This window comes from Mandrillus leucophaeus, unplaced genomic scaffold (genome assembly GCF_000951045.1).
Source record: "Mandrillus leucophaeus isolate KB7577 unplaced genomic scaffold, Mleu.le_1.0 Scaffold433, whole genome shotgun sequence".
In the NCBI taxonomy this organism is placed as follows: domain Eukaryota; kingdom Metazoa; phylum Chordata; class Mammalia; order Primates; family Cercopithecidae; genus Mandrillus; species Mandrillus leucophaeus.
Window position 1 is genome coordinate 720,843 of NW_012104621.1, and position 27,787 is coordinate 748,629.

A 27,787-nucleotide genomic window follows, 5' to 3' on the forward strand; every position below is an offset into this window, starting at 1 on the left:
ATCCCATACCTTTAATATCCATTCCCACACATGTTCCCTGGATCCCTGCTTATATAAATTAGTAAACTCAAGCAGATCTTCTGGAGTGTAGTGTACCTCCTCATGTGTCACACTTTGTACCTAACCTTAGGGGCCTGCTGGGACTTGAGTCTAGTTAGAGGTCTAGAGAGGGGTGGTGGGGGCAGATCTTGAGAAGAATCATCATTATTATCTTTCATGGTAACTACCTCATATAATGCTGTTATTTCTTCAGACAATGCAGGGTTGATGCCCTCAGATAGAGGTTGAATGGCTGATACCACTGTGGGTGGGAAGCTATTTCTGTTGGGAGTGGGAAAGCCCCTTTTTCTGGGAGTGGGGATACCTCTTCCATTGGCAAAGAAGACTTCAAAATTTAGAAGCTCTGTGTCCCCAGCTTCATCAAAATTTTCTCACACATCCCCATCCCAACGTATAGAACCCTGTTTCCCAATGAAGGCCTGAACTTTAACAGTGGACACCCTGGGAGGCTTGGAGTTCAACTTGCTTGTAATTCGTCTAATTGCTGGGATAAGATCCTGTGTCTGATTTTCAGTAATTTCAGTCATGCCACTACAGGAGATAAGTCTCTCCCTCAGGGCACACCTAGACACTCTGAATTAAGTCATTTGTGTAGCTCTTGAGCTTGGAATTCAAATACTTGACTCAAATAGCTTTTCTTTCACCTCTTTATCCAGTAGTGAAAGCAATCAACCAACATTATTATATTTCTTAGTTTTCAAAAAATGTTTGGAAGTATCATACACAGACTTACTTACCTCTTTCCTTCTTATAAGTGGTTAATTAGAAGTACCCAATCCAGATATTTTGCACATCTCTATAAATAGTTCACTACATGGACTATCAGTGCTCTCTCTACTACTGGAAATAAAGTCATTAGCATCTTTATATCTAAAGAGATTAGAGAGCCATTTTCAGAAACCCCAAAACCAGTTCAGAAAACTAATCCTTAAAATTATTTTCCTCTATTCTTAGTGTCAAAATCTGTGTTAGTTAGGGTTCTCCAGAGAAACAGAACCAATATGATAAATAGAGAGATAGATATAAATATATAGATATAGATAGCTAAGAGAAGATTTGTTATGATTACAGAGGCTGTGAAGTCCTACACTATGTTATAGTCAAGTAATAGAACCAGTAAAAGTAGTGATGTAATTCAGTCTGAGTCTGAAGACCTGGGAACCTGGGGAGCCACTGGCGTAAATTCCACAGGCAGAAGGCATGAGAACTAGGATCTCCGATGCCCAAAGGCAGGAGAAGTTGGATGTCCCAGTTCAGAGAGAGAGAGAGAGAGAGAGAGAATTCACCCTTCTTTCACCTTATTGTTATACTTGGGCCTTCAAATGATTAGATGATCTCCACTCACATTATATAGGTCATTTTTAAAATTATTCAGCCTACTGATTCACATGCTTATCTCTTCTGAAAATAGCCTCACAGATACACCCAGAAATGTTTTCTTAGCTATCTGGGCATCCCTTAGCCTAGTCAAGTTGACACATAAAAATAACCATCACACAAATACTTAGGCAGGGCTGGCTTCCTCTGGTCTTTCTGGTCACAGCAAAAAATGTCACCTCAATGAGAACATTTCTGAACCCCCCACCCAATGACTTTCCTGCCCCACTCTCAGCACCCTACTAGAAAGTGGAGGACTTACACTACCAGATATTGGGACTTAGTTTAAAACTATAGTAATGAAGGCTGTGTGTGCTACTAGTGCAAGGATAGAAATGAAGAGAAATAGAATACAGAGCCCAACTCAGACCCACACATTTGGACATTTTATGTATGATGAAAGAGGTGTGCAGAACAGTAGGGAGAAGATAGTCTTTTCAGTAAGTGGCCCAGGTCAGCTGGTTCTCCATATGGGAAAGAAATGAATCTTGACTCCTAACTCATACACTATAAACAAAAACCAGTTCCAGGTGGATTGTAAATTTAAATGTGAAAGTTTAAAACAATATTTACAGTAGATAATATCAGAGAATATTTTCATGACCTTGAGACAGGCAAGGATTTCTTAGGTAGGACACAAAGCGTACTGGGGCATAAAGAAAAAAATGGATAAATTGGGACCTATTAAAATTGTAACATCACTTCATTAAAAGACACCTTCAAGAGAATAAAAAGGCAAGAACAGAATGGGAATACGTATTTGCCAGATTTATGTGAAAAAGCCTCATATTTATGATATGTAACTAACTCCCATAAATGAATGAGAAAAAAGACAGACAATATGCCAGGAAAATTGGGCAAAAGATTTGACTAGACATTCCACAAAAAGACATTCCACATCCAAATGTCCAACAAGTATATGAAATGTGTCCACATCGTTACTAATCAGGAAAATGCAAATTAAAACCATAAGATGATACTACCATGTAGTAGCTAAAATAAAAACAGGAGACAATATCAAGTGTTGGTGAGGATGTAGAGCAACTCGAACTCCCATACACTGTTGTGTGTAAACTGATACAACCATTTGAAAATTCTTTGGTAGTATCTCTTAAAGATGAACATACACATATTCTATGACTCAGCAATTCCACTCTTAAGTATACACCCAATAAAAATGCCTACATATGTTCACCATGCAAAAGAATGGTCAGAACAGCATTATTATTGGTAGTCTCCAAATTGAAAAAATCCAAATAGAAAGGATTAACAAAATGGGGTATATATTTTTTAATAATGCAATACTATACAGAAATAAACTATAGACACATTAAAATATATATATATGGGCTTAGCCTGGTGGCTCATGCCTATAATCCCAGCACTTCAGGAGGTTGAGGCAGGAGGATAACTTAAACCTAGGAGTTCAAGGCCAGTGTGGGCCACATCGTGAGACTGTCTCAACAAAAAATAAATAAAAATTAGCCAGGTATAGTGGTATATGCCTGTAGTTCTAGCTACTTGGGAGGCTGAAGTGGGAGGATTGCTTGAGCCCAGGAGTTTGAGGTTACAGTGTGAGCTGTGATTGTGCCACTGCACTCCAGCCTGGGTGACAGAGCAAGACACTGTCTCAGAAAAAAAAAGTATGAAACTTACAAACATAATGAAATAAGCCCAACATAAAAGAGTCCCCATTTAAATAAAATTTTTAAAGAAGCAAAACTAATTCAGAAGTTAGAATATTTGTTATCCTGGGGGAAGAGAGGGCAGTGACATGACAAGTACACAAAAGGGGCTTCTGGAGAGTTGGTAATGCTCTATTTCTTATGGGTGCTGGTTACTAGGCACATTCCTTTCAGATAATTCATTGAGCTATCCACTTATGATTTCCATGCTTTTAGATATGCATGCTATGCTTCAACAGGCACATCCAATCAGTTGGTTAAATAACTTTTTTCCTGGTTAGTCACAGATCAGGTGGTTCAAGACTCGAATTACAGGGTCTAGATTCATATCCTAGATCTTCCTATCTTGGAGATCTTGGCCAACTCACTGACTCTGAATTTCAGTTTCTTAATCTGTAAAATGGGTTAGTTAAGGCACCCTTCTCATAGTTATTGCAGGCATTAAATCTTCTCATTAAATATTTGCTCTTGTGGTGGTCCTCATTGCTCTGCTTTGTCTGGACTATGCAGAAGACAGACAATAGTCTGGGATAGAAAAAGGAAAAGATGGGGTCAAGAGACATTTTCAAAGTTAAGAGTGAGAGGGAAAATATCAAAGGTGATGCTGAGCTACAAGAAAAAGATCCAGAGGCCCTAGTGTCATTCTTTCCATTCCCTGTCTCTGGCTTTTTGCCCATATCTAAACACAGGAGGTGGACTAGCCAGATGATCCCTAACTGGTTAGTCTTTCCAACTATGATATTATCAGGTTGGGAGGAGAATGGAAATGCCATCCAAAAGGCAAACATGAATTTCCACGTTTGATCCAAACTCAAACATACAGTCTCAAAAACTTGGAAGTTAAGGGAGGTAAATTCTCAGTGGCAGGGTTATGGGTTATTTTACTTTCTCCATTGAAGTTTTTCTGTTTTCTAATTTTCTGCAATAAATGTGGAGTTCAATTAAAACAAAATGCCATACTTGACATGTCCATGCCTACTATTTATAGCCATATAATTTTTAAAAAGAAAGAAACCCCTAAATTACAGATGTGCCTGGAACCAGAACCCAGAAAGCATCTGGGTAGGGAAAATAGTTTCTAACGTTCAAGGCCAAAGCCAGTAGGGCCTCCTTGGATGGGAAAGAGATATGAGACTGCAAATAATTCCTGGACATTACCTATTTGTTATTGTGTTTTCATCCCTTCCCTCAGTCACCTACACGTTTTCTTTTTCCAGCTAAAGTGAATCTAATCTTTGTTACAGTACTTCACCTTGTTAATAAAACCCAGGACCGAAGAATGAGCATTTATTAGCAATTGTAACATATCACTGCCAAAGGGAGGGATTCTGTAAGAAGGCGCTGGGTGTCTCATATATATGGGAAACCCTAGGCCACGTTCAGTGCCAACCACAAGCATTTTCATCTCTGGCCAGGCAAGCCTTGATCCCTGAATTTTGAGCTCTCAATCTCTTTTAAACTGAGAAACAGATGGTCTCTTCCAGAGTCTTTCAGCTTCTAACTTACAGGCAAACACTACTATATGCTGTCTCCCAGCAGAAATTGGTTTTAACCAAGGCAAATAAGATAGGATGGACTTTGTTGACCATGATGGCTCAGTGCTACATCTCATATATCCTACCACCTTTCAGAACATTTAATCGTGCTGCTCCTGGCAGCCCTGGGGTTGTATTCCTTGTAGAGAGGAGAAACTGGCATTGAAGGAAGTAGTTGAGTTTTACTACTCCACGTGGGGCGCTCCCATTACTAAGAGCAACCTCCCCTCCCTGGGAAGAAAAGCGTGGGCGGGGCCAGGGCAGTCCCTCCCCTCCGCGTTGCCTTGGAGACCATGGGCGTCCAGCTGCAGTTGTCGCTGGACCGTCCCTGGCTACCTTGAGAGGTGCTTTCTGCAGGCGGGGACGCGCCCAGGCCGGGCACAAGGCCTCCCTCCAATCTGCCGGGCTCAGGGGGGTGTCCAGCGGCTGCTCAATCTATTTGGGGGGCTAGGGAGGGAGATGGGAGGGGCTGGTTGGGTCTTCTCAGCACACAGTAGGCGCCTAATTAGCGTGACCTGAATCAGGTTACTCTCTCCCTCCAATTCTCCTTCCCTGTGTCCCCTGGAGGGTGGGTTAGGGTCCCGGATGAGAGTTCAGCGCCGCGTTGGAGTTCCAGTCCCAACCGACATCTTGAGCGCTGTTAACTTTTCCCAGGAGGGCATGGCCGAGTGAAGCACAAACAATAATCCTGTGTTATTCGCGTTCCCCAAGTCCCTTCGGATTTGCGCCCTTCGCGGCGGGGAGAACCGGCCTCCTGCTCGAGTTCGGAGCTCATCTGAGGTTAGTTTCATCCGTTCGTTGAAAGTTAAGACCCTGAGTCGACGTTCCCCAGGCCCCTAACCCCCAGCAGAGAGTCCTTCCGCAGGAGTCCCGCCCTGGGGTGCCGCCTCCAGGCCAGATGTCGTCCCGCCTGGACCTGAACCTGAGCTTGGAACGGGCGGTTTCCCAACCTCAGGAATTGGAATTGAGACACCAAAGCCCAGACGCGTGTCCTGGACGACGGCTTCCCGGCAGGGGCATACAGTCAGCGGCCAAGATGTCGTCAGTGGGGAAGGTGACCCAGGTTCCGAGTGGGAAAGCCTACCAGCAGATCTTCCAGGCTGAGGTAGGAGCCGCCCTCTGTCCCCGTTTTCTCCGTGCCTCTTCCCTTGCTTTCTTCCAAACTTCCCTCCCTCCCAGGGCTTCCCTACTGGAAATTGAATAAAACAAGGGCTTTGAAATTACTTTGATTTTAAAAATAATTGTTACTGGTTCTTAAATTGTACCAATACAAAATTAGAATGTCGGTTCTTGAAAATTAGAAAACTTAAATTAAAATTTTAAATGTAAATTACTGAGAAAGAGCCTGGATGGAACCACTGGGTGACCTCTCTTTTTCCCATGCATAAGAACATGTCTAATTTTTGTATTTAAAAAATAGGCTTCATTCTGTGCTAGTGTTTTGAAATTTGCTTTTTCTCCGTGACAGTATCTCACAGACCCTTTTCTATGCGCGTGGGCACCCATGTATTTCACCGTGCTGAGTGGCTGCCCGCTTGTTGATCTAGGACTCCCATAACTGTATTAAAGTGAAGCCCTCTTGACAACAGTGTAGGTTATTGCAATTGCCTTGTCTTCTCTGAAGCACTGTATAGACAAAACAAGATCTTAACAGAAATACACAGACCCGAATCCTTCCTTTGAAGTTCTGTACTGCTTATTTAAAAGGGATCTGTGTTCCTGATTTGAGCCCTAAATAATTCTCTGTAAAACCTCTGGAAATTATAAAAGTATAAAGAAACCAAAAAACAATTACATCACTCACACGATCCTGCTCTCTCTAAGGCCATTCTTAGCTCTTGGCATATTTCCTCCAGGGCCTTTTCCTATGCATTTTAAATTTTGAGATCATACTGTATAATTTTGGTTATAATTTTTAATTTGCGTGTTTAAGTGATATGTTTAACAATATATCGTCTCCTAAGCATTTCCTGAGGTTATAAAGAATTCTTTGTGGGTCTCATCTTTAACAAATGCCTAACATTCCATCAAATGGACATACCATGTTTACTCAGCCAATCCCTATTATTTGTCAGTTCTGTTTTTCCAATTTCTTGTGATTATAAAAAAGGCTGAGATGTTCATCTTAATCTTCATTTAAGGTTCTTAAAAAGAGGCCTTCATTGAAGTGGCTGGGTGACTGTTACTAGGAGGAGAGCTCTGCTGTAGGGATATGCCCTGGGGTTGAAGGCCTCCCTGAAAAGTGCCTTTCTATACAGCTCTCTGGATGTCTTTCTAGACAGCCACCATCAGCCTGAGAGTGCTGGGGAGTCAGCAGCTCTGACCACTCCCCCATCCCTGGTCCTCCCTGGATTCAGGTGCAGCTGGTCCACTCCCTGGCGGCCACCAGGAAGCGGGCTGCAGAGCATTCTGTGACCCTGAAGAGTGGCAGGATACCCATGATGAAGAAGGTGGAGACTCCTGAAGGGGAGATGATGTCTCCTCGACAGCAGAAGTGGACGCACAGCCTCCCCAACAACTGGATCATGGAAAACCCTGTTCTCCACAGGTAGGTCCTGCTGTCCATGCCTCACCCCCATGCACTAGAGTACCTGAGCCTTCAAACACTCAAAAAGAGCTGGCACAAGATGAGTAGCCTGTAGGAGTGAAGTCTCAAGTACCACCCCTAAAGCAGGGAGGTTAATACCTACCTTGCAGGGTGGTTTGCTTCTCTTGCCCCTATTCTCCCACTCCCACAATCATTATTGATTAAGTGCCTAGGGCCAGGCACTGGGTGTGGAGATCCCACCCTTATGAAACTTGAGAACTCGAAAGTAAATAAATAAGCACATCCCCCCAATGGCAGAAAAGCTCTAACTAAGGGGACAGGGGCTATGGGATGGGGGCTGGGAAAGCTCTCTGAGGAAAGGGATCACCTGAAACCAGAGGGTACAATATGGGGACAAGGCTCTGAGAAAGGTGGTCTTGGCCCCCTCCAGAAGGCTGAAGGTAAGTGGACCCTGAGAGAGGGCAGGAGATGAGGCTGGGAGCAGCCTGAACTTTACTTCAGTGAGCAGCTGATTTGCAGTTTTGAAGTCCCTCAGGCAGCTCTGTGCAGAATGTAGGGGGCTTCAAGAAGAGGCAGGAAGGCCAGGGCACAGGACACTGCGGTTGTCCTCATAACCTTACTGGTGGCTGTGAGAGGGAAAGCAGCGATGGGCCTCGGGTGTCTCTTGGAGGCAGAACCCATGATACCTAGTGATGAATTGGAGGGGAGGAGAGAGCTCCTGTGAGCCCTTGGTCTCTGGCCTGAGTGCTGGGTGAACAGCAGAAATGCAGTTCCCTGAGATGAGAGCAGGTGGGGTCAGGCATGGAGATCAGCAGTTTCTTGTGAACTTCCAGGTTCAGCGGTTCCTAAGCATGCCACTTCAGTTCGCTGAGCTCTGACTCTCAGCTATGGGGAAAGGAAGAAACAGATCTTCTTCCCAGGGTTCTTGAGAGAATGGAGCAGGCGTGGGGCTTCCCTTAGGCACTTTGAGTTCTACACAAGCCATAAACCCTTGCTGGGCCTGGGACTCTGGGATAGAAAGCAGGCCTCCTCTGCCTGTCTTGGTGGTTCCTTTCATCCTCTTTGGGGCAGGGACAGACCCCTTGATGAGTACAGTTCTCTGCCCTGACCTGGCCTTTGAATTTTCCCAGGAAAGCCACCCCCAAAGCTTCTGACCCTCATGCTCTTAACTCCCGACAGATGGAAAAATCCACTGGCCCACCCAAGCCCAGACTCGAGATCAGCGTTCTCTAGCCCATGTCACCCTGCCTGATGCCCCAGGTGGGGGTCCAGGGTTACAGGGAGCCTGATGCCCCAGGTGGGAATCTAGAGGAACTACCCATCAGGCCCAGCTCCCTCTAGACACTCTGCAGGGCTAGCAGAGGCCAGACTGGGCCGAACACATGAGTGGCAGAGCCAGGGCACCCTGTCTCCCTCAGGCATCAAAGCAAAGGGTGCAGATGTTTGAAGAGTCAGCCAGCCAAGGACAGTCCACCTATATGCTCATTACACAGGGCAGATCCCTGGGTGGATGGAGACCAGCCCAGGCCAGGGGGTAAATCACCACTGGTATAAACAAGCCCCAAGTCCCTGGAGCAAGTGACTAAGAAGCCAGAGTTGACAGCAGGGGTCATCATCTCAGCTCCTACAGGGCTGCCTTGGTCCAGGAGCGTTTAGAATGACAGGGTCTGAAAGACCTTTCTCTAGAAGACTGGCCTGGGCCCCAGCAGCTGCAGCCCAGGCCCAGCAACTTCCTCGCTGCTAGGTCTGCACTGAGGGCTGAATGAGAAGTTGGCTGGAAAGTGTTGGACATATGGGGGGCCCAAGGAATGGCAGCAGTCACTGGGAGCTGCGGGATTTCTGTGGTCCTTGCCCCATGGACAGGGCATTCACAGATGCCAATTCCAAAGCTGATGTCACATCCACCCCGCTGGTCCTCCCTGTTGAAATAGTTCCTCCTGGAACCCCAGCTGTCTCCTCCCTCACCCAAATTCCATGGGCCTTAGTGTCACAAGGATGGATCTTGGAGTCTCCTCTCTGTTGCATTCTGTGGTTCCTATAAGCCCCTTCCCCCTTTCCGGAAAATAGGGTTACCTCAAGTACATCATAGGATGGGTTGCTGAAGGAGCAAATAAGGATGCATGCCAAGAGCTAGCATGATCTGGCTTTACTGGGCTGCTCATACCCCTTCTGATCCTCGGTTTCCCCAGCTGGGAAGTGTCTCAGGCTCATCATCCACACTTGACCACCAGAGCCAGAGCAGGCTCCCTGAAGGCAGGAACCCAACCTCTCACCTAGGGACCCACGGTGTCTGCTGGCAGGGGACCCCAAGCGGCGTTTGTTGGGAACCTGGGCACTGCCTCAGGGCTCTCTGGAATTGGGGTGTGCCTAGTCCATTGCTGCTGTCCACAGGCCCTCTGGAGAATCACCCCTTGGTGCCCTTATGTGCCAGAGCTGCCATGGATGGCATCGGGACTTCACTCTTCTCTGCTTGTGTCTCAGGGAAAAGGAAAGAGCCAAGAGAGAAAAAGCCCGAGAGAGTGAGAGCACCATCGCTGCCCGAAAAGTGCGGGGTCTCATGGACACTATGGGTGAGCCTCCATTCAGCCTCAAGACAGGCCTGTCCTGGGCCAGGGCAAGACCTGGGCAGGAGGTGGGGACGTCTCCTGGCAACTCCTCTGAGGAAGGCCCTGAGCTCCCACTGTGTTCCTCAGCTCAGTCACCTGAAGGACATTCTCCCTGAGCATCTCACCCAAGAGTCCTCACCTGTGCAGGGAGCTGGGGGAGGAGGGGAGCTGCCTGCATGGAGGGCAGTTACTGATGAAAACCAGGTGACTAAAGGATGCCATGCGCTTTCTTGCAGGTTGCCAACAGTATTTCTCATCTGCATTTTCTTCCTTCCTACCACATTGTCCTAGTTTGACTTTATCCTAATATAAAAACCTTTTTTCTTTATGATTAAAAAAAATACGTGTTCACTGAAGACAAACAAAGGAAGGGGAGAAAGAGAAAGTAAAACCTTCCCCTTCACAATGACACCTCTTCTTCTCCGAAGAGTCACCAGCCCCCACCCCAACCCACCCCTGGTTAACCCATGTGGCATCCGGCTTCCCACCTGGATAAAGGGGACAGCAGAGCATGTGGCAGGAGCATAGACTTGGAAGCAAGTGGCCCAGATCCCTGCTCAGCTGCTGGCCAGCTTGGTTCTTCAACCTGCCATGACTGAGTTTCCTCACTTGTGAAGCAAGGCTAGGAATGGAAACCACCTCGTGGCCTGAGCGTGAAGACTAGCTGAGTTTGAACAATACCCACTATGCAGGAAGTACTATGGAAGTGTTGGTAGCTATCATTTCTGTATGTATTTGCTTCCATAGAACTTTTTTTAAAAAAACATTCTGTTCATACTATTTAGGAGATTTTTCAGCTTTTAACTATATATCTGAGGCCTCAGTCCCTCTAGCACTCAGGAATCACTGTTGTCTTTTCTCTTTTTCCTTAAGCCTCTGCCACCCTGACCTGGCTCTCAGGTCCACCTTCTGAGTCGGGCCTCGGTGTGCAGGGGCTGCCTGCCTGTGCTGCCTTTGCCTGAGAGCTCTGAAGGCAGCCTCATCACCTCTGTTGTTGCTCCACAGTTCCTGAGAAGATAAGCACCAGCACCTTTCAAAGGCGAGCAGAACACAAGAGGAGGAGCTACGAGGGCGCTCTGGCCAGCTTTGAGGAGGAGATTGCGCAGGTTGGAAAGGTGAGAATCCTCCCTCTCCCTCCTCTTCCCTTCCTGTGCCATTCCAAAGGCGGGTGTGTCATGGCTCCCAGCCTCCCTTCCCCTCTCCAGCAGAGGTCCTCAGGGGCTCACAGAGCCTTAGACAGACATGGAACCGTCTCCTAGTGCCTGAGTGGCTCGTTATGAGTGTTTGTGAGCACAGCTCCCCGTAGTTCTTGGAAAAGCGCTACAGGTCATGTGCTGTTATTATCCTTTTGCAGTGAGGCCCAGAGAGTCTCACCTGACTTGGTGCATAAGGGCCCAAGTCAGAACTGCTCTCCAGGTCGGACACCAAACCTAGCCTTTGGCCTCCCTGCTCAGTCCTTCTGATGGAGGGCAGAATGGCACACCCACCGCTGACAGCCCGGCTCTGCTGGGCTCTTATGGACTGCCCCCCATTCAGCTCTCATTCCTCTCCGGAGACCTCATCTCCAGACACACTGGTGTCTGGAATGTTCCCTAAATGAGACCAGCCTTTGCCCTTCTGGATTGCCCTGAGCCCCAGATTTCCACTTGTCCCCTTCTCCCTGAGTCTTCTCTGACCTGTGTTGCCCTGCCCTGGATTCCTGGAGCTGGCTCTGTGCCCAAAGCACCAAGAACAGGCTCTCCAGCCATGTTTCTTCATACGTTCCCAACTAGATGCCAGGTCTGCTTTCACCCTTGAGCTCTGTGGCTTTGGTGAAGCCATCTACCTGAGCCTCAGTTTCCTCATCTGAAGTAAACTTGGCATTCTTTCATTTGGCCACTTCTTTAATGAATATTTGTTGAGTGCCAACCGTAGGCTAGGCCCGATGTCAGCAGCCAATTTGAAGACTGTGATGAGGATCAAATGAGCCAAGAAGGAGGGCTCAGTGCAGAGTGTGTGGCATGGCTGTGAGCTGACTAGTGAGCCTCGACTCCTTAGGTCTAGGCAACGATCATCATTTTTGAGATGGGACCATGCCTGGCACTTCGCCTATGACAGGGAGGGCTCTCTCCTTCCTGGGGGTTCTGATGCTGTGGCCATCATCCCCCTGGCCTGTTGCAGGAAATGGAAGCTCTCATTGTGGACACAGCGGGACTTTTTTTGAAGAAGCTGACCGAGTCTGATGAAGAAATGAACCGTCTCTTCCTAAAGGTGGAAAACGACACCAACCTTGAGGACTACACCATCCAAGTAGGGGTCCCTTCATGGCTGGGCTTGCCCCACCCGGGTCCTGCTACTTCCCTCCCTCCCACCGGCTCCTAACCTGACCCAGACTTCTCTGCATAGGCCCTGCTAGAGCTGTGGGATAAGGTGGCCAGGCGGTTCCTGCTCCAGAAGCAGGAGATTAAGGAGCTGGATGAGGCCCTGCACTCGCTGGAGTTCTCTCGAGTCAATAAAGTAAGTCGGCTGCAGGTGGGCTCTGTGGTGATTGTCACTTGCCAGGTTTATTAGGCATCCTTCTGTTTCCTTTTAGTTCTCCAGGAAATGAGTCACTAAGTATGGTACCTTGTCATTTCTAGCTAAAAGATGTGTTGAAGAAATATGCTGAAGTCATAGAGAAAACTTCATACCTCATGCGGCCCGATGTGTACAAGCTGATAAATAAAGAAGCCATGGTGAGTGGTTTTCCTGTGCAGGGATCAGCCCATGGGAGAAGGGGCAGGACCAGGAACCCGGGACACCCCGAACCTGGTGTCTGGTGTCTCGGGAATGGTGGGCTTCTCATCTATTACGTTTCTAAGGGGCCCAGGTGGGTCTCTGAGGTAGAGAAGCAGAGTCCTTGCTATCGTAAGCATTTTTCAATAGAGATCTTTCTAAAGTACATTTCATATTTCCCTGACATCTTGAACCAGGCATACCTCATATAGGGCTATTGTCTGGAGCGCTGGCGATGTTACTGAGCATCTACTAGGTCATGTCTCAGCAACTGTGTGCAATGCAATAGGTGCTACACTATAGAGTCATCGTTGGGGGACTATGGTGGTCTCAGGGTGGTTTCCACCTTCGAGAGACCTGCTCTGCCTGCTGTGTCTGGCTTTTCTGCCTCTTCTTGCCTCTCTTCCTATCAGTGGTCTGTGCCCATTGCTGAGCCTGCCTCTTGGTTCTGTCCCCACTGCTTTCCCCTGTCGGTGCCCCCAGCACCCCTCCCCCCGGCCGCTTTCCTTGGGGTGGAAAGCACAAAATTCAAGGTTGTTCATGATGTCTCCAAAGTCAGAGCAAAGTCTGACTCCTCTGCTGCGAGAGAGGACTCCTCTTTTGGCTGCCCAAAGGCACATTGTGGGTTTCCTGGTCTTGTGCAGTGAGCTGAGCTTGCTGGATAAGGGGCCTCCTGGCAACACAGTAGGCTGAAAAGAGGACGGTGTTTAGAATCACAGACAGGTCCAGCCCACGTCAGCACCGTGGTGACCCGGATAAAGCACAGGCAAGGAGTGAGCACAGACCTTCTCAACTGTCCGGATGTGGAAGCTTCTGAAATGACTCAGCACAAGCCTGGAGCTTGCTGAGTCATTAAATGAAGTTAATATGGATGTTCCTCCACTTACGATAGGGTCACATCCCAATGTACTCATCATAAGTAAAACGTATAGAAAGTCAAAAATGCATTTAACACCTTCATAAACCCATCATAAAGTTGAAAAATCATGTCAAGCCATCGTAAGACTGCCTATAATACATGTCAGGATTTGTTGGGAGGATAATAAAAGAGGGTCCAGCTGTGGTAGCTGTCTTCTGAGATCAGGGAGGGCTCCTAAGTTGTGCACGTTTTATCCAATAGGAGAGTCAAGGATTTCAGTGTCCTGGATGTGTTTCACTGCTTCCCTTCCCTATGCTTCACTCATTATTACAAGTTGCATTTGCTACTTGCTCTACCTGTGTTTTTCTCATTTATTGTCACAAAATCCCTATGCTATAAATAGCATGAACCCCATCTTATGGCTGCGGATCTGTAGGTTGAGGAAATACTCGCCAGTGCCACCCAGCTAGGAAGTACAGCTGGCATCAAGCCTCAGGCTCCACTGAAAAGCATTACTGGAATTTCTAGCCTCTGAGCTTGGCGGGGTTTTCACCCACTGCCCCAGCATACTGCCACCTCCCTGGAGGGCTTTGGGAAATGTGTGGAGGTATTTGGAACCAGGGAGGATGGGGGAAGTTACTCCCATCTAAGCAGGGGCAAGGATGCTAAAGGGCAAAACAGTGCCATGCAATGGAGAATCATCCCCATGCCCATGCCAAGGGTGCCCAATTGAGAAGCCATGGGAGAACTGCTGAAGAATGTTCTAGCTCTGGCCTCATCTTGCCATTGGGTCTCGGTTCTCCTAACAAGCATATGTGGCTCGTCCCTGATGGCACAAGCGCTCTGCTTTTGGAAGAAATTTATAAAAAAGAGTAAACACTTAGAGCTCACTGAGTGCCTACCTCCTTTCACCTTCTTTAACAAACATCTGAAGTGACCTTGGAGCTGCTATGAAGCTCATGCAGTCAGGGTCTATGGTTAAACCTTCAAGGAAGACCCTGGTCCATGGCTACTCAGTGCCAGGAAGCTTCCTTGAGTGCCCACTGACCCCTCAGTCCCCCTCAGGCCCTGCGACCACCGCACTCAACCCTCAGCCTGCACGTCCCCTCTCCAGCCTCCCACTGCTCCTCTCTAACTGAGACTCACCTTGACCCAAGAGAGACCGTGTCCTGTCTAGAGCCCTGTCCATCTGTGACGACAGGTCATGAACTATGCCCTGCTGGGCAACCGGAAGGCCCTCGCCCAGCTGTTCGTCAACCTGATGGAGTCCACCCTGCAGCAGGAGCTGGACAGCCGCCACCGCTGGCAGGGCTTGGTGGACACCTGGAAGGATCTCAAGAAGGAGGCCCTGCTGCAGAGTTTCAGGTCAGCGCCACCCACACCACACACAGCTCCTTCTCCAGCCCACCAGGGGCTGGCAGAGGCTAGGGCTGGCATTCTCCCTCACTATTTGCCATTACTTAAAAATGCTGCTGTTTCTCTCTGCTCTTTTTAAAGTTAAAAATAGATAAAGGTATAAAGAATAAATTAAAAATCACCACTAATCTCTCCCCACAGTGAGAAGCACAGCAAATATTTTGATATATTTTCTCCCAGGCTCTTTTAGATCCATACAGTATATGCGGTTTCATATTTTATTCATGAACCTTGCTTCATGACCATTCTCTGAGCTCCATACAGCTGGAAAACATTCATCCAATTATCTGTATAATTTCCACTCTTTGTTATCACTCATAACCCTGTGGACACTGGGTGTGAATGAATGGACATCCTTCAGGCAAGCACTTCCCTCCCTTGGGGAGCATGTTTCCTCCCTCCCATGGGAGGGGCGTGAAAAGAGGTCCCTTCTCCATGCTTCCTCTGCCAAGTGGCACTTTTGCTGTGGATGAAGGAAAAGTGTACGAAGGCCTACCTCCGTCTTGCCTTTCCATGTGACCTTGACCAAGCCCTTGAACATTCGGAATCTGTCTCTTCCTATGCAAAACAGGCATCCTAACGGACCTGTGATAGAGTTTCAGCGATCCAACCAGATACTGCATGGAAAGTGCCTATCTGGGCCTGGCACTGGGAAGCTGTTATAAATGCCAAACATCATCAACAGTGATAGCAATGGCTGCCGTTTACTGGGCATTTCCCATGAGCCAAGTACAGTGCTAGGGGCCTTGCTTGCATCATTTTACTGAGTGCGCACAAGTGCCAATGAGAAAGGCACCATCATGAGTTCCATTTTACAGAAGAAGGAACTGCGGCTCAGAGTAGGAGAAGGACTTGACCAAAGTTACAGAGCAGGCAGGAGGCGGTCAGGAGCCCACCAAATCTGAGCCTGCTGGTCTCATGCTGTTGGTGCCAGAGCTCCACTGACCTGACTGTCGCTCCATTCTTTCCTCCATTTCTCCCTCCCCCATTTCTCCCTCCAACCCTCTCCCTCTCCTTTCTTTAGGGTCCTAGAGGAGAGGCAAAGGCTGGGGAGGAAGGGGCTGGGGTGGTGTTAGGGAAGGAGTGCTGGGGCTCTGAATGCTCTCACCATGGTTCTCTTCCCTCTCTCCCTCCTGCCCTGCTCCTTCTCTCCCCTTTATGGTGCCAAAATGTCTGATCACCAGTGAGTTCATGGCCAGTGAGAGTATCCATACTCCCCTGGCTGTGGTGAAGGAGCTAGAGGTCATGCTGAAGACCCAGAACGTCCTGCAGCAAAGGCGGCTGAAGCACCTCTGCACCATCTGGTATGGGCAGGAGGGGTGGCCCGGGAGGGGTGCTTCTTGGGGTTCAGTGGGGGAGGCAGAAGTGGCCTACAACCTGTCCCCCAAGACATCCTTCAGACTAAGTAGGCCAACTGCCAGCTCTCTGGCCCTGGGCTGGCCGCCTAGGCCATTTCAGCCCCACTCACAAGAAAGGGCATGGCCCATTTGCTGCAGGAAGAAGCTTGGTGTAGCTGCCAAACAGCTTGAAAGAAGCAATGAACGGGGGTGAGGGAGGAGGAGGCACAGATCAGAGCACGCAGGGCCTGTGGCCAGGTGGAGGGGTTTGGACCTTTTTCTGAGGGCACTGGGGAGCGGAGTGGCTCCATGAGCTTTGCAGTTTGGAGGTGTGTATCAGGCATCTGACACTGGAGGCTGGAGGCACCTGTCAGAGGCTGTGGCAGCTCTCCTCAGATGTGGGTCCACCCAGCCCTGATTTCAGTTTCATGAGAAAGCTATTCAGTGGGGTGCCCACTGAGTGTTCTAGATCCTAGAATCCACTGTCCAGGGAGTTCGTAGCCTCCACTCTCAGAAGCAGGATGGAGCTTGCCTGGTACTGCAAAGTGGAGGTGCCGTGTGTTGTGGAAATGCTCTCTAGTAACCTGGGACACAGATTCTTCTCATCTCCGCACCCCCAGGTCCTAACTTCTCCTAGGATGTAAAAGACTAGTAAGGCTCCACATGGCTTGAGCTAGAGGGCCTGCCCCTAGGCAGGCACCTCCTACCCCATGGACAGTTAATTTCTTTTTTTGAGACAGGTTCTCACTCCGTTGCCTAGGCTGGAGTGCAGTGGTGCACTCTCGGCTCACTGTAACCTCTGCCTCCTGGCTTAAGCGATCCTCCCATCTCAGCCTCCAGAGTAACTGGGACTACAGCCATGAGCCACCACGCCCAGTTAATTTTTGAAGTTTTAGTAGACGTGGGCTTTCTTCATGTTGGCCAGGGTGGCCTCGAACTCCTGAGCTCAAGCAATCCACCCACTTCGGTCTCCCAAAGTGCTGGGATTACAGGTGTGCGCCACTGCACCCGGCCCAGTTTTTCTCCTTGTGTTTGACATTTTGTACAGTTACATTTTGATCCAGGTGTAAAATTAACAAGATGGATACACATCTCAGAACAGGGAAAGTACTTGTGTTCTTTTCTATAATTCAACTTATTTCTGACTCTGAGCCCCTGTTCTTTAAGTTGGATAGAACTTGGTCTTTCTGGGAGTCATATCCCTTGAGGCAAAGTTCTAGAATTTCATGCAATGCCAGGGCTGCTGTTGGGATGTCTGGTTCTCAGTTATAGTTCACCCCAATGCCACTGGGCTCCTACTGCCTCCAGACAAGTGGACATAGGAACCTCCTCAAGGAGGCTGCTCTGAGCCCCTGAGTCTTCACGCACAGGCAGTGGTTTCTCTCCAGGGCCCTAGGTCTTGCAGATGCTCCCATAGTGCCACCAGGAAGCAGAATCCAGGCTGCCACTGCCAGGCAGCTGCCTGTCCTGCTCTGTTTGCGTTTCCCCCACAGCCTCTTTGTATAGGGGTTGAGGAAATACCTGGTCCCCTCGGCTCTCAGCCTGCTGCCACAAGCACCTTCTCACCAATGCACTAGACTCTCCCAAGAAATTAGGCTTTTGAGAATGAAAGCCAGAAACATTTCTGGGCTGCCCTGCCACATCCCTCTCACAGGATGTCAATGTGGATTGGTTGGTCACCTGTCTGAATGGAAGAGAGGGACAGGATCAAACACAAGGAGAAAAAAATGTACCCATAGACGTTTCTGGCCACAGCTTGGAGACACTGTGCAATGGCAGTGTCTGCAGGGGGAGCAGGCAGGCCATTAGACCTGGCCTGGAGGAAGGTGGGACAACTCTGCAAATCAGGGGGAGAGTGGGTGTTGGCAGGACCACGAAACTCCTTTGCAGTGGAAGTGTGTAGAGAGGTGAGGTCAGGACACAATTCTGGCATCCAGCAGTGTGTCCTGTGAACATAAGTCTGGAGCACACAGGTCTAAAGGTAAAGTTGTAAAACCTTGGTCATAGATTCAAGTGAACATCAGTAGAGAAGGCTGGGTCTTGGGGCCTTGATAGCACCCAGAAAACCCACTGTGTAGATGACCCTCTCTTCCTCCCTGATCTGTCAGGCAGTGAAGAGCCTTCTAATCAAGCTCGAGGAGCTGTCCCAAGGGGACTGCCTCATAGGGCAGTGTGGGGATCCCACACACCATCCTGGCCCACAGTTTTAGGCCCTTCTTCTGGAACCCCCTAATCTCCAGAAACTTGGCGGGGATCCTTGCTACTCAAACACAGGGTCTGCTGGGAGCGTGTGGTAGTGATGGCAGAGGGGAAAGTCTAGCTAACATTCCCCAAGGCCTTGACAGGGAGATATCCAAACACCTGGGAGAATTCCCATGAGTTTTCTTGGCCCCAATAAGTATATGTGCATATGATTTAAAAAATTTTTTTTCAAAAAATAAAATTTGTATTTTGGAGTTATGTTCAATTTCTAGAAAAGTTACAAAGATAGCACACAGAATTCCTAACCCTAGCTCTTCACCCAGTTTCCCTTAATGCTGCCATTCTATATGCCACTGGACATTCATCAAAAGTGACAAATTCATTTTGATGCATTTCTGTTAACTAAACACCAGATTTCATCTGCATTTCACCTGTTTTTCCACTGGTGTCCTTCTTCTGTTCCAGGAGACCACATTACATTTAGTGTAATGCTTAGAGTTGAGATAGTGCTATGCATACTCTTGTACCTACCTTTTGCTCTTTACTGTCCATTTATGACTAGGGTTACCTGAATCCCTGTTTGCCCAAGACCATACTGGGTGACACATCTTGTTCTGGCATAATCATTCATAGTGACCTCTTTCACTGTCAAAAATGTCCTGGTTTAGACAATAAATCATATGATCCCTCTAGCAATACACCTCTTCCACACCGTTAAACATCATCCAGTTTTTAGCGTCTTTAAACAACAATCATGTCTAGTTTTTCATAATTCTGTAAGTCAGCTGGTTGGTTCCCCCTGTGTGGGCTGGCTTGGCCAGGGCTGGAAGGTCTAGGATGGCCTCACCTGTGTGTCTGGAGTCTCTGCTGGGTCAGCTGGGTCCTCTCTCCATATACTTTCTTAGCTTCCGGGAGGCCAACCTGGGATCCTACACACAGCGGGTGGCAGAAGGTCCCTGCAGCAGGAGAGGACAAATCCATGCACAGCCCTTCCCAAGCCTCTGCTAGGTTGTATTTGCTAATGTCCCATTGGCTAAGGCCAGTTACATAGCCACACCCAGATTACAGGACTGGAGAAATAGACTCTACCTCCCCCATGGGAGGGAGCTGACCATTTTTTAATCTGCCACACTATTTTTTTTTAACTTAGATGTCTAATCAGATAAAGAAAATGTGGTACATATACACCGTGAAATACGATGCAACCATTAAAAAATGAGATCATGTCCTTTGTAGGGTCATGGATGGAGCTGGAAGCCATTATCCTCAGCAAGCTAACACAGGAACAGAAAACCAAATGCCGCGTGTTCTCACTTAAAAGTGGGGGCTGAATGATGAGAACACATGGACACAGGGAAGGGAACAACACACACCGGGGCCTGTTGGGGGTGAGGTAGGGGGAAGGAGCGCATTAGGAAAAATAGCTAATGCATGCTGGGCTTAATACTTAGGTGATGGGTTAATAGGTGCAGGAAATCACCGTGGCACACGTTTACCTATGTAACAAACCTGCACATCCTGCACATGTACCCTGGAACTTAAAAACAAAAATTTAAAAAAGAATTTGGTCTCTTTTTCTCAACTTTTATTTTAGATTCAGGGGTACCTGTGCAGGTTTGTTACCTAGGCAAATCGCGTGTTGTGGGGTTTTGGTGTACAGCTTATTCTGTCACCCAGGTAATAAGCATAATAAAATATAGGTAGCTTCTCCATCCTCTCCCTCCTTCCACCCTCCACCCTCAAGTAGGCCCTGGTGTCTGTTTTCTTCTTTATGCCCATATGTATTCAAAGTTTAGCTCCCACTTGTGAGAACCTGCGGTATTTGGTTTCCTGTTCCTGTGTCAGTTCATGTAGGAGAACAGCCTCCAGCTCCATCCGTGCTGCTGCAAAGGCCATGATCTCATTCTTTTTTATGACACTATATTTAATGACTTCAGAAGAGGATTTGCTGTACTTTATTTAGACAGTTTTCTACTGTTGATGTGAAGGTTTTTTAATCTTCATGTGTGTTTATGAATAGCATTGTTAAGTGAACATCTTAATACATAAACTTTACATGCATTCTATAATGCCATCTCAGATTAAGTCCCAGAAGGAGGCTTCCTTGGTCAAGGGATGGGAACAGTTTGTTTTTTCCACTGGAAAAATTATGTTCTTTTCTTTTCTAAGTAACAAGTTTGTTACTTAGAATTTGTTAATTAAAAGACCTTTCAACCGGGTCATGTTTGAACACCAGGAAATCCCCAGCAGTTCCCTTTGTTCTTCAGTATTTAAATCGACGATTTTCTGGAGCTATGTTTCTTGAAGATGCTACCCATTTTGGTTAGTAAACTTTTGTTCCTGTGTGACTTACTTGCCGTATCTTCCTTCCCAGTGACCTCCTGCCCCCCAATTACAGCAAAACTCAGCTGACTGAGTGGCATTCTTCCCTCAACTCCATGAACAAGGAGCTAGGTGAGTGACGTCTGTGGGACTCCACCTGCATTTTTCCAGAACTCTGTTCAAGCAGTTGCTTTGCCGAAGCTCATTCAAGTGAGTGGTACGACCATCGCTGGGAGGAGGGATGGGGGTGTGGCAGGAAGAGTGAGCTCTGAGAGCTTAAAAGGCCCCTCCTCCTTTCCCAAGACCTCCCTTCCTCACTGCCTAGCCTGCAGCTACACTAGCCACACCCTCTGACCCCTGACCCCTGACCCAAGCATGGAGACAGAGAGATGGCTCTGATGCCCTCCTTGAGGAAGGCCCAGGAGCATGCCCCAAGAGTGTGAGGTGGAGCACATGGTCTTGATGCCCAGCTCTGCTCCTCCCGGGCTGTGTGACCTTGGGAAAATCAGGGCCTCCAGTGGCCTCAATGTCCTCCTCTGTAAAATAGGGATGGCAAGAAGAGTAATAATGGTCCCTGCTTGTGGGGTGGATGGCCAGTGGTAGTCCAGTGCCTGGCTTATACAGAGTCCTCAATCACAAATGGTGATGTTTCAAAATGCTCTATAATAAGGGCAGTCAGGCTGTAAACTGTGTGCTGACTGCTGGTTTTGGAACTAAGTGTTGTTAGACCCCCCAACTGCCTCATTTGTTGACGTATTGTCTGGCTGCTTTCACTCGAAATGGCAGAAGTGAATGCAGATGGCCGCTGACTTAGGATGGTTCAACTTAGGACTTTTCGACTTTACAGTAGTGTGAAAGTGGTACACATTCAGCAGAAACTGTACTTCAGATTTTGAATTTTGCTCTTTTCCTGGGGGCTGTGGTGCCTGGATACGTGGTGGGATACTCCCTGGCAATGCTGGGCAACGGTGACAAGCTGCAGCTCCCAGTCAGCCCTGTGATCATGAGGGTAAACTAGCGTACTCTGTTGCCAGATGATTTTGCCAAACTGTAGGCTCATGTATGTTTTCTGAGCACATTTAAGATAGACTAGGCTAAGCCATGATGTTCAGTAGGTTAGGTATATTAAATGCATTTTCAACTGAAAATATTTTCAACTTATGGTGGGTTTATTAGGACGTAACCCCATTGTAAATAAAGGAACATCTGTAGTTACAACAGAGACTGTATGACTGCAAAGCTAAAACAGTTTACTCTCTAGCCCTCTATAGAAAAGGTTTGACACGACTTGCTCTAGAAGATATGTAATAAGTTTTTCATCTCCTTAGAGGATCATAGCAACCTAGTGAGGTCAGTGGTATCACTGTCCTCTTGTAGTAAGAGAAGGGTTTAGTGGCACGGAGAGTTGAAGTATCCTGCCCAAGTTAACACAGTCAATGAAGTGTCACAGCTGGACTTAGCTTGGGTACTTCAGCTAGTAGTACAAGCCATTGCTTCTAGGGCTCTCAGGTTTATAATACTAAGGGTGTTTCTGTGTGAGCCATAAGACTCTATATAATAGCAATGGCTACTGTTCATTCAGTGCCTCCTACAGACAAGCATTGTGCTGAGCCCTGGCATTCAGTAGCTGGCTCTGCCCTCGGGCACTTCCAGTCCAGAGCAGAGGTCAGAGCAAGCAGGGAATGGACAGGTTCCCAGCCGTGGGAGCCATAGTCAGGGACACAGCTGGTTCAGGGTCATGGAAGACATTGACAAGGAAATGATCATGTGGTTGAGAACTGCAAGGGAGGTAAGAGTCAGCCAGGCCAAGAGGGAGGAAGCATTCCAGGCAGGGATACAGTGTAGGGTGCCCTGGAGGCAAGACAGGACTGGGGCCTTTGGAAACAGGGAGGGGAGGTTGGAAGATGCAAAGCAGCCGGACTCTGCTGGCGACGTGGGCTGCACATGGAAGTCTGGGCTTTATCCTGAGGGCAGTGGGAACTCAGTGGAAGGTTCTGAGCTGGGGGTGATGATGTCAGGGGGTGCAAATGGCCCAGAGGGATGCAGGAGTGGAAGCAGGGGGACGTGGGAGAGCCTATCAAAGCGGCCTCACGGAAGGGTGTGGACACCTTGGCCTAGGAACTAGCCTGGGGACAGGAAGAAGCAGATTTAGAGTTTCTTCTCGTCAGTTCTAGCATCTGTCAACCCTCCCAGATATCCTAAATCTACACCCAGCTGCCATCCCCCTGCCCTTCTCCCCAGCCCTGGACAAAGAAAAACCACCACCAAATCTCTGTGTGGTCTTTCAGTTTCTAGAAATTGCCAACAGCACTAAACCAGAGTTGCTTATCCTAGACATCAGAGTCACACTGAGTTTATTATAAGCTGGGAAACTGAAGAGAGGAGAAATAGAGAAAATAAATAAAAAAGCAAGCTTCCGCGCGTTCTGCTAGTGCCTTCAGTTTTTCAGGGACGAACACAGATAGGATCAGTAAATGCTCATTGATCTCCATTCTCATTACTGGTTTACAACTTGGTGCAGCTTCCCAAAAGGAATTTCACCAGCCCTGAAACCGAGTCAAGAGTCAGGGCCAGAATGGATTCAGAACAGATAGACAAGCTCTTCATTTGAGATCCTTATCTTGGGGTGTCGGGGCCTTTGTAAGGGGACACCAGCCCCTGATCTGAATCGGGACCACTTATCTTCACCTAAATAAATGTTGCTGTGGAGGCACTTTGCTCCTTTGCAGAGGGGACACTCCCCTTTCTAATCCTCTCTTCCTTGTGGACTGATTTGCTTTGTTTTCTGCCCATGGAGACACCTACCATGTGGACTGCATGATGCGGATCCGCCTGCTGTATGAGAAGACGTGGCAGGAGTGCCTGATGCTTGTGCAGAATTGTAAGGTGGGCACCCTTCCTGCAGGCCTGAGAAGAGGAATGCCTGGGTGGGACCTGAAGTGCCTTTCCTGGCCCCATCCCCACTACCTTCCCCTCCCCAGCTATGTCCCCACCTCACTCCCACACACCCTTTAGCCTCCATCCAGGCTTTTCTTCCTCACAGAAGAAAATGGAGTGGCTTCCTAGCCCCAGTGCCTGGTGCTCACTGGCCTCTGGGCATTCTGAAGCTGTTCCTTCTGCCCAGATCCCCTCCCCAGCTATCCCTGCCCTCTCTCAGGTTTTAGCCCATCACCTCCTCCAGGAAGCCCATGTAAGGTGAAGTGTGCACTCTCAGATCACCTCAGACTTCACACTTGACTCTATGTCATGCACAGCACTGGGCGTTGTTTATGAATGGAGGTTGTGTTCTGGGGGTTATTGCAATGTGCCCCCTTCGTAGATAGGCCTGGCCCCACTTTCCCCTCCACCCTGCCCACTGCATAACAGAGTGAGACAGTAAACTCGCTCCCAAACCCAAGCACAACTGTGACTTGTTCTCTAGGATAGGGGAACTATGGAGTCAGAATGTCCCTTCCTGCCTCCTTGGTAAGATTGTAAGCAACACCTCCACCCCCAAAGCTTAACTGTTGTGAAGTGTGTTCGAGCTGAGGGTCCCCCTTGGGGAGCCTCACAAGAGCTCCTGCATGCCTCTCCAGCCAATTTGCACCTAGCCCTCCAGACCCTAAGGGGAACAGAATTCATGGGGTGCAGGGCCCTCACCTGGAGCTCAGGTCTGACTTGAGCAACACGGAGGCCTGTAGGATGGAGTTGATGCCTGTGGGGACCTCAGTCCTAAACCAGGCTCTGCCTTGTCCCACACACTCCAGAAGCAGCTGCTGGACTGGAAAGCCTTCACTGAGGAGGAGGCAGAGACCCTGGTGAACCAGTTCTTCTTCCAGATGGTGGGAGCACTCCAGGGCAAGGTGGAGGAGGACCTGGAGCTCTTGGACGTGCGTGCTGGGGACTGTTCCACTGGGGAGCTGAGGTGGGGTTGGGGGTCCGCGGGGTGCTGGCTGTAAGAAGAGCCCAAGAGCTCCAACTTGCATGTTCCTAGTGTGTCCACTCACCCTTGTCAGACCCTCTCAGAGCAGCCCCCTTATGCTGGCCACTGCAAGCTCACCCACCTGACTCCTCCCAGCCACCCACTGACATGGGTGCTGTGCAGAACTCCAGGCCATGAGCGCTCCCCGGCCATTGCTGACCCTGGGTACTGAAGGGCTGTGGAGGCACAATAAGCCCTCAGCCCAAGACACGTGGTATCTTGAACCGGGGTTGGCTCATGTTTTCTGTGAACGGCCAGATGGTGACTATTTTAGGCTCTGTGGGCCATCAGGTCTCTGACATACCTTGTCAACTCCACCAGTGCCACACAAAAGCAGCCCTAGGCAATGCAGAAACAAATGACATGACTGTGTTCCAATAACTTTATTGACAGACACTGAAATTGGAATTGTATGTAATTTTCATCTCATTAAATATCTTCTTTTGATTATTTTCCAGCCACTTTAAAACTGAAATATCTGTGTGTAGCTCACAGGGTCAAACAAAAACAGGTAGAGGGCCAGATTTAGTCTACAGGCAGCAGCTTGCCCAGCCCTCACCCAGATGAGGGTGTAAGACACATGCCTTTTTTAAAAGGTGGGTGGTGTGTGAGGATTTCACAGCAGGTGCGGTGTTTGGCCCAGATGCCATGAGTAAGAGAACTCCAGAGAAGGAAAGATGCCCAGGCCAGCGTTGCTGTGGCCTTCTGAGTGCCCAGCCTGTTTTTTAGGAATGGCCCACACTCCATCTTCTTCCTGTCAGAGACTTTTGTGGAACATAGGATATGTCTAGAGATGGGACTTGAGAGTCAACAAGACTAAGGGCAGGGCCTTGGGCAGACCCAAAACACTGTCCCAGGGAGGGAGGACCAAGAGCCCCAGTGTAGCCTAGAAGTTGACCTTGAGGGATGGTGTCTGGGCAATGCTGTTCAGTCATTAGAGACAGGGGGCCCCACAGGTGAGCCCTCTTCCTGGCCCTGGGACTGTCAGCCCTCAAGTCCCTTCTCTGGGCTCTGCCACTGCAGAAATCCTTCGAGACCCTGGCAGATCAGACAGAGTGGCAGAGTTCGAACCTCTTCAGGTACTTCCAGGAGGCGGTACAACTGTGGGAGGCACACCAGAGCAAGCTGTTGGTGCAGGAGCTGGAGCTGGAGAAGAGGATGGAGCAGCACCAGCAGAAGCACAGCCTGGAGAGCCAGGTGAGGCCCACACCTAGGGCTCCATTTTTCACACCACAAACAGCAATGAACTCAAACAGCTCCTTGACCCAAATGGAGAACCTTTAGCTATGAAATTTGGGCAGATGGGGACATTAAGGCTTACGTTGGTCATGGGATCAGATGGGAGTAGCAGAAATCTGGAACCAAATGTCTCTAAGAGTTTGCATGAGAGACAGTCAGATGGTTCAAATAAGGAGATGATTAAAGGATGGTATCACGAAATCACACACTTCATTGCCATTCAAAGAGAATTTTTTCATAGGTTCACAATGCTTAAAGAGGGGGAGAATAACGTGAACCAACCTCAAAAGGAATACATCCACAGGGAGTAAACCAGGTACATTAGGCACTTTGTAAGCTGCAAAGCTATTAAAGTCTAGTTGTTCAATTACGATGGAAGTAGGCTTCCATGGGAAGTAAAGTCTAATAAAAGCTTCAGGTGTGCCTTTCTATGTGCCGTTTCTCCGGAGAAACTGGCTTGCAAGCTATCACAGTGGATATCTGTGATGGCTCATAGGTCCCTGGAAGCCAGAGGGTAGTGCTGGTGCTGGTGGCATGGCTTCATAGCCCCAGTGCCTGTCACAGCCTGAGCTCTCTCTCGTTCAAATAAGCCACTGCCAGAGTGAAACCTGCCTCAGCCTAAGCTCTTGAAGTGTCAAACTCTTGAGTATTTTGAAGTACAGTAGTTAACGTCAGTAACTCACATATGGGGGATTGATAAGGGTGACATCACATTCCCAAGGTGAAGGGGGGAATAGCTCCAAGTTCTCATATATGGGGTCTGATAAGACATCATATTCTGAAAGAAAAAGGGGAAGACACCCCAAGTTATTACAGACAAATGTGTCAGTCACATAGCAAACTGTGCACATGTTGGGAGTCATTTCAACGCTCTATAACTGGGGCAATCTCCTGCCTGCACAGGAGGTCAGCTGGCCCCTGCTCTGCCTGCTCTCACACAGTCCAGGAGGTGGGGGGACAAACTCAGCTTCTGATTTCAAGCACAACTGGTGAGAAGGAGAGCGAGGAGCAGGTGTAGTGCAGGCCTGACCAGGTGGGTGGGTGTGAGGGCCCTGTCTCCGGGGGTCCCGTCTGAGCTGGTTCCCCCGGGGGGTATGATGTAGGCAGGGAAGAACATTGCAGGCAGAAAAAAGTCTAGAAGCCTATAGTGGAGAGAGGGAGGGCGGTGGCAGATTAGGTGCCCCATTTGTAGAAAGGGAGTCCTGGATCTGCCGAGACACCTGGGCCTCAGTTCTAGCAGCAGGGTCCCTGCAGGTGACTTACACTCTGTGAGCACTGGAGGTCACGTCTGCTTCTCTTGTTTTGGGGGTGGCTTCCAGGTCCAGGAGGCCCACCTTGATAGGCTCTTGGACCAACTGAGGCAGCAGAGCAACAAAGAAACACTGGCGTTTCACCTGGAAAAGGTCAAAGATTATCTGAAGAACATGAAATCCAGGTAGGCCAACCAGACTCCAAAAGGCAGGAGGGGATGGTCAGAAATTCATCTTCAAGGTCAAGGGCAGCCTGCCCAAGAGCCCAGGAGCCTACTGGCAGGCTTAAGATGAAAATTGTGCCTCTCACCTTAGAAAGCATTGTGGCCCTCTGCAGCTCTGCTCTCAGCCAATAAAGAAGCTTCCAGGGAAAATTTTTAAAAGTTTGTGGAGGGAAGTTTCAAAGCAATGTGGCTTCAGTTCAAGAACATGGGGCCTTCTTTTAAAAATTTAAAGATGTGGGTGGATCACCTGAGGACAGGAGTTCAAGACCAGCCTGGCCAACATGGTGAAACCCCACCTCCACTAAAAATACAAGAATTAGCCAGGCATGGTGGCAGGTGCCCGTAATCCTGGCTACTTGGGAGGCTGAGGCAGGAGAATCACTTGAACCCAGGAGACGGAGGTTGCAGTGAG

The 27,787-nt window shown here is 48.6% G+C and overlaps 1 protein-coding gene across 1 annotated transcript in view; it reads left to right on the plus strand.

Annotated features, from left to right (window-relative positions):
- CCDC180 (coiled-coil domain containing 180) overlaps positions 1-27,787 on the plus strand; it is an 87,822-nt gene that overhangs the window by 10,858 nt on the left and 49,177 nt on the right. Inside the window, 15 exon segments of the mRNA XM_011993740.1 lie at positions 5,369-5,437; positions 5,613-5,762; positions 7,015-7,205; positions 9,687-9,775; positions 10,817-10,926; positions 11,972-12,100; positions 12,197-12,307; positions 12,430-12,525; positions 14,626-14,789; positions 16,025-16,144; positions 20,754-20,833; positions 23,499-23,587; positions 24,448-24,570; positions 25,686-25,859; positions 27,221-27,336. Coding sequence (XP_011849130.1) covers positions 5,369-5,437; positions 5,613-5,762; positions 7,015-7,205; positions 9,687-9,775; positions 10,817-10,926; positions 11,972-12,100; positions 12,197-12,307; positions 12,430-12,525; positions 14,626-14,789; positions 16,025-16,144; positions 20,754-20,833; positions 23,499-23,587; positions 24,448-24,570; positions 25,686-25,859; positions 27,221-27,336 — 1,811 coding nt within the window.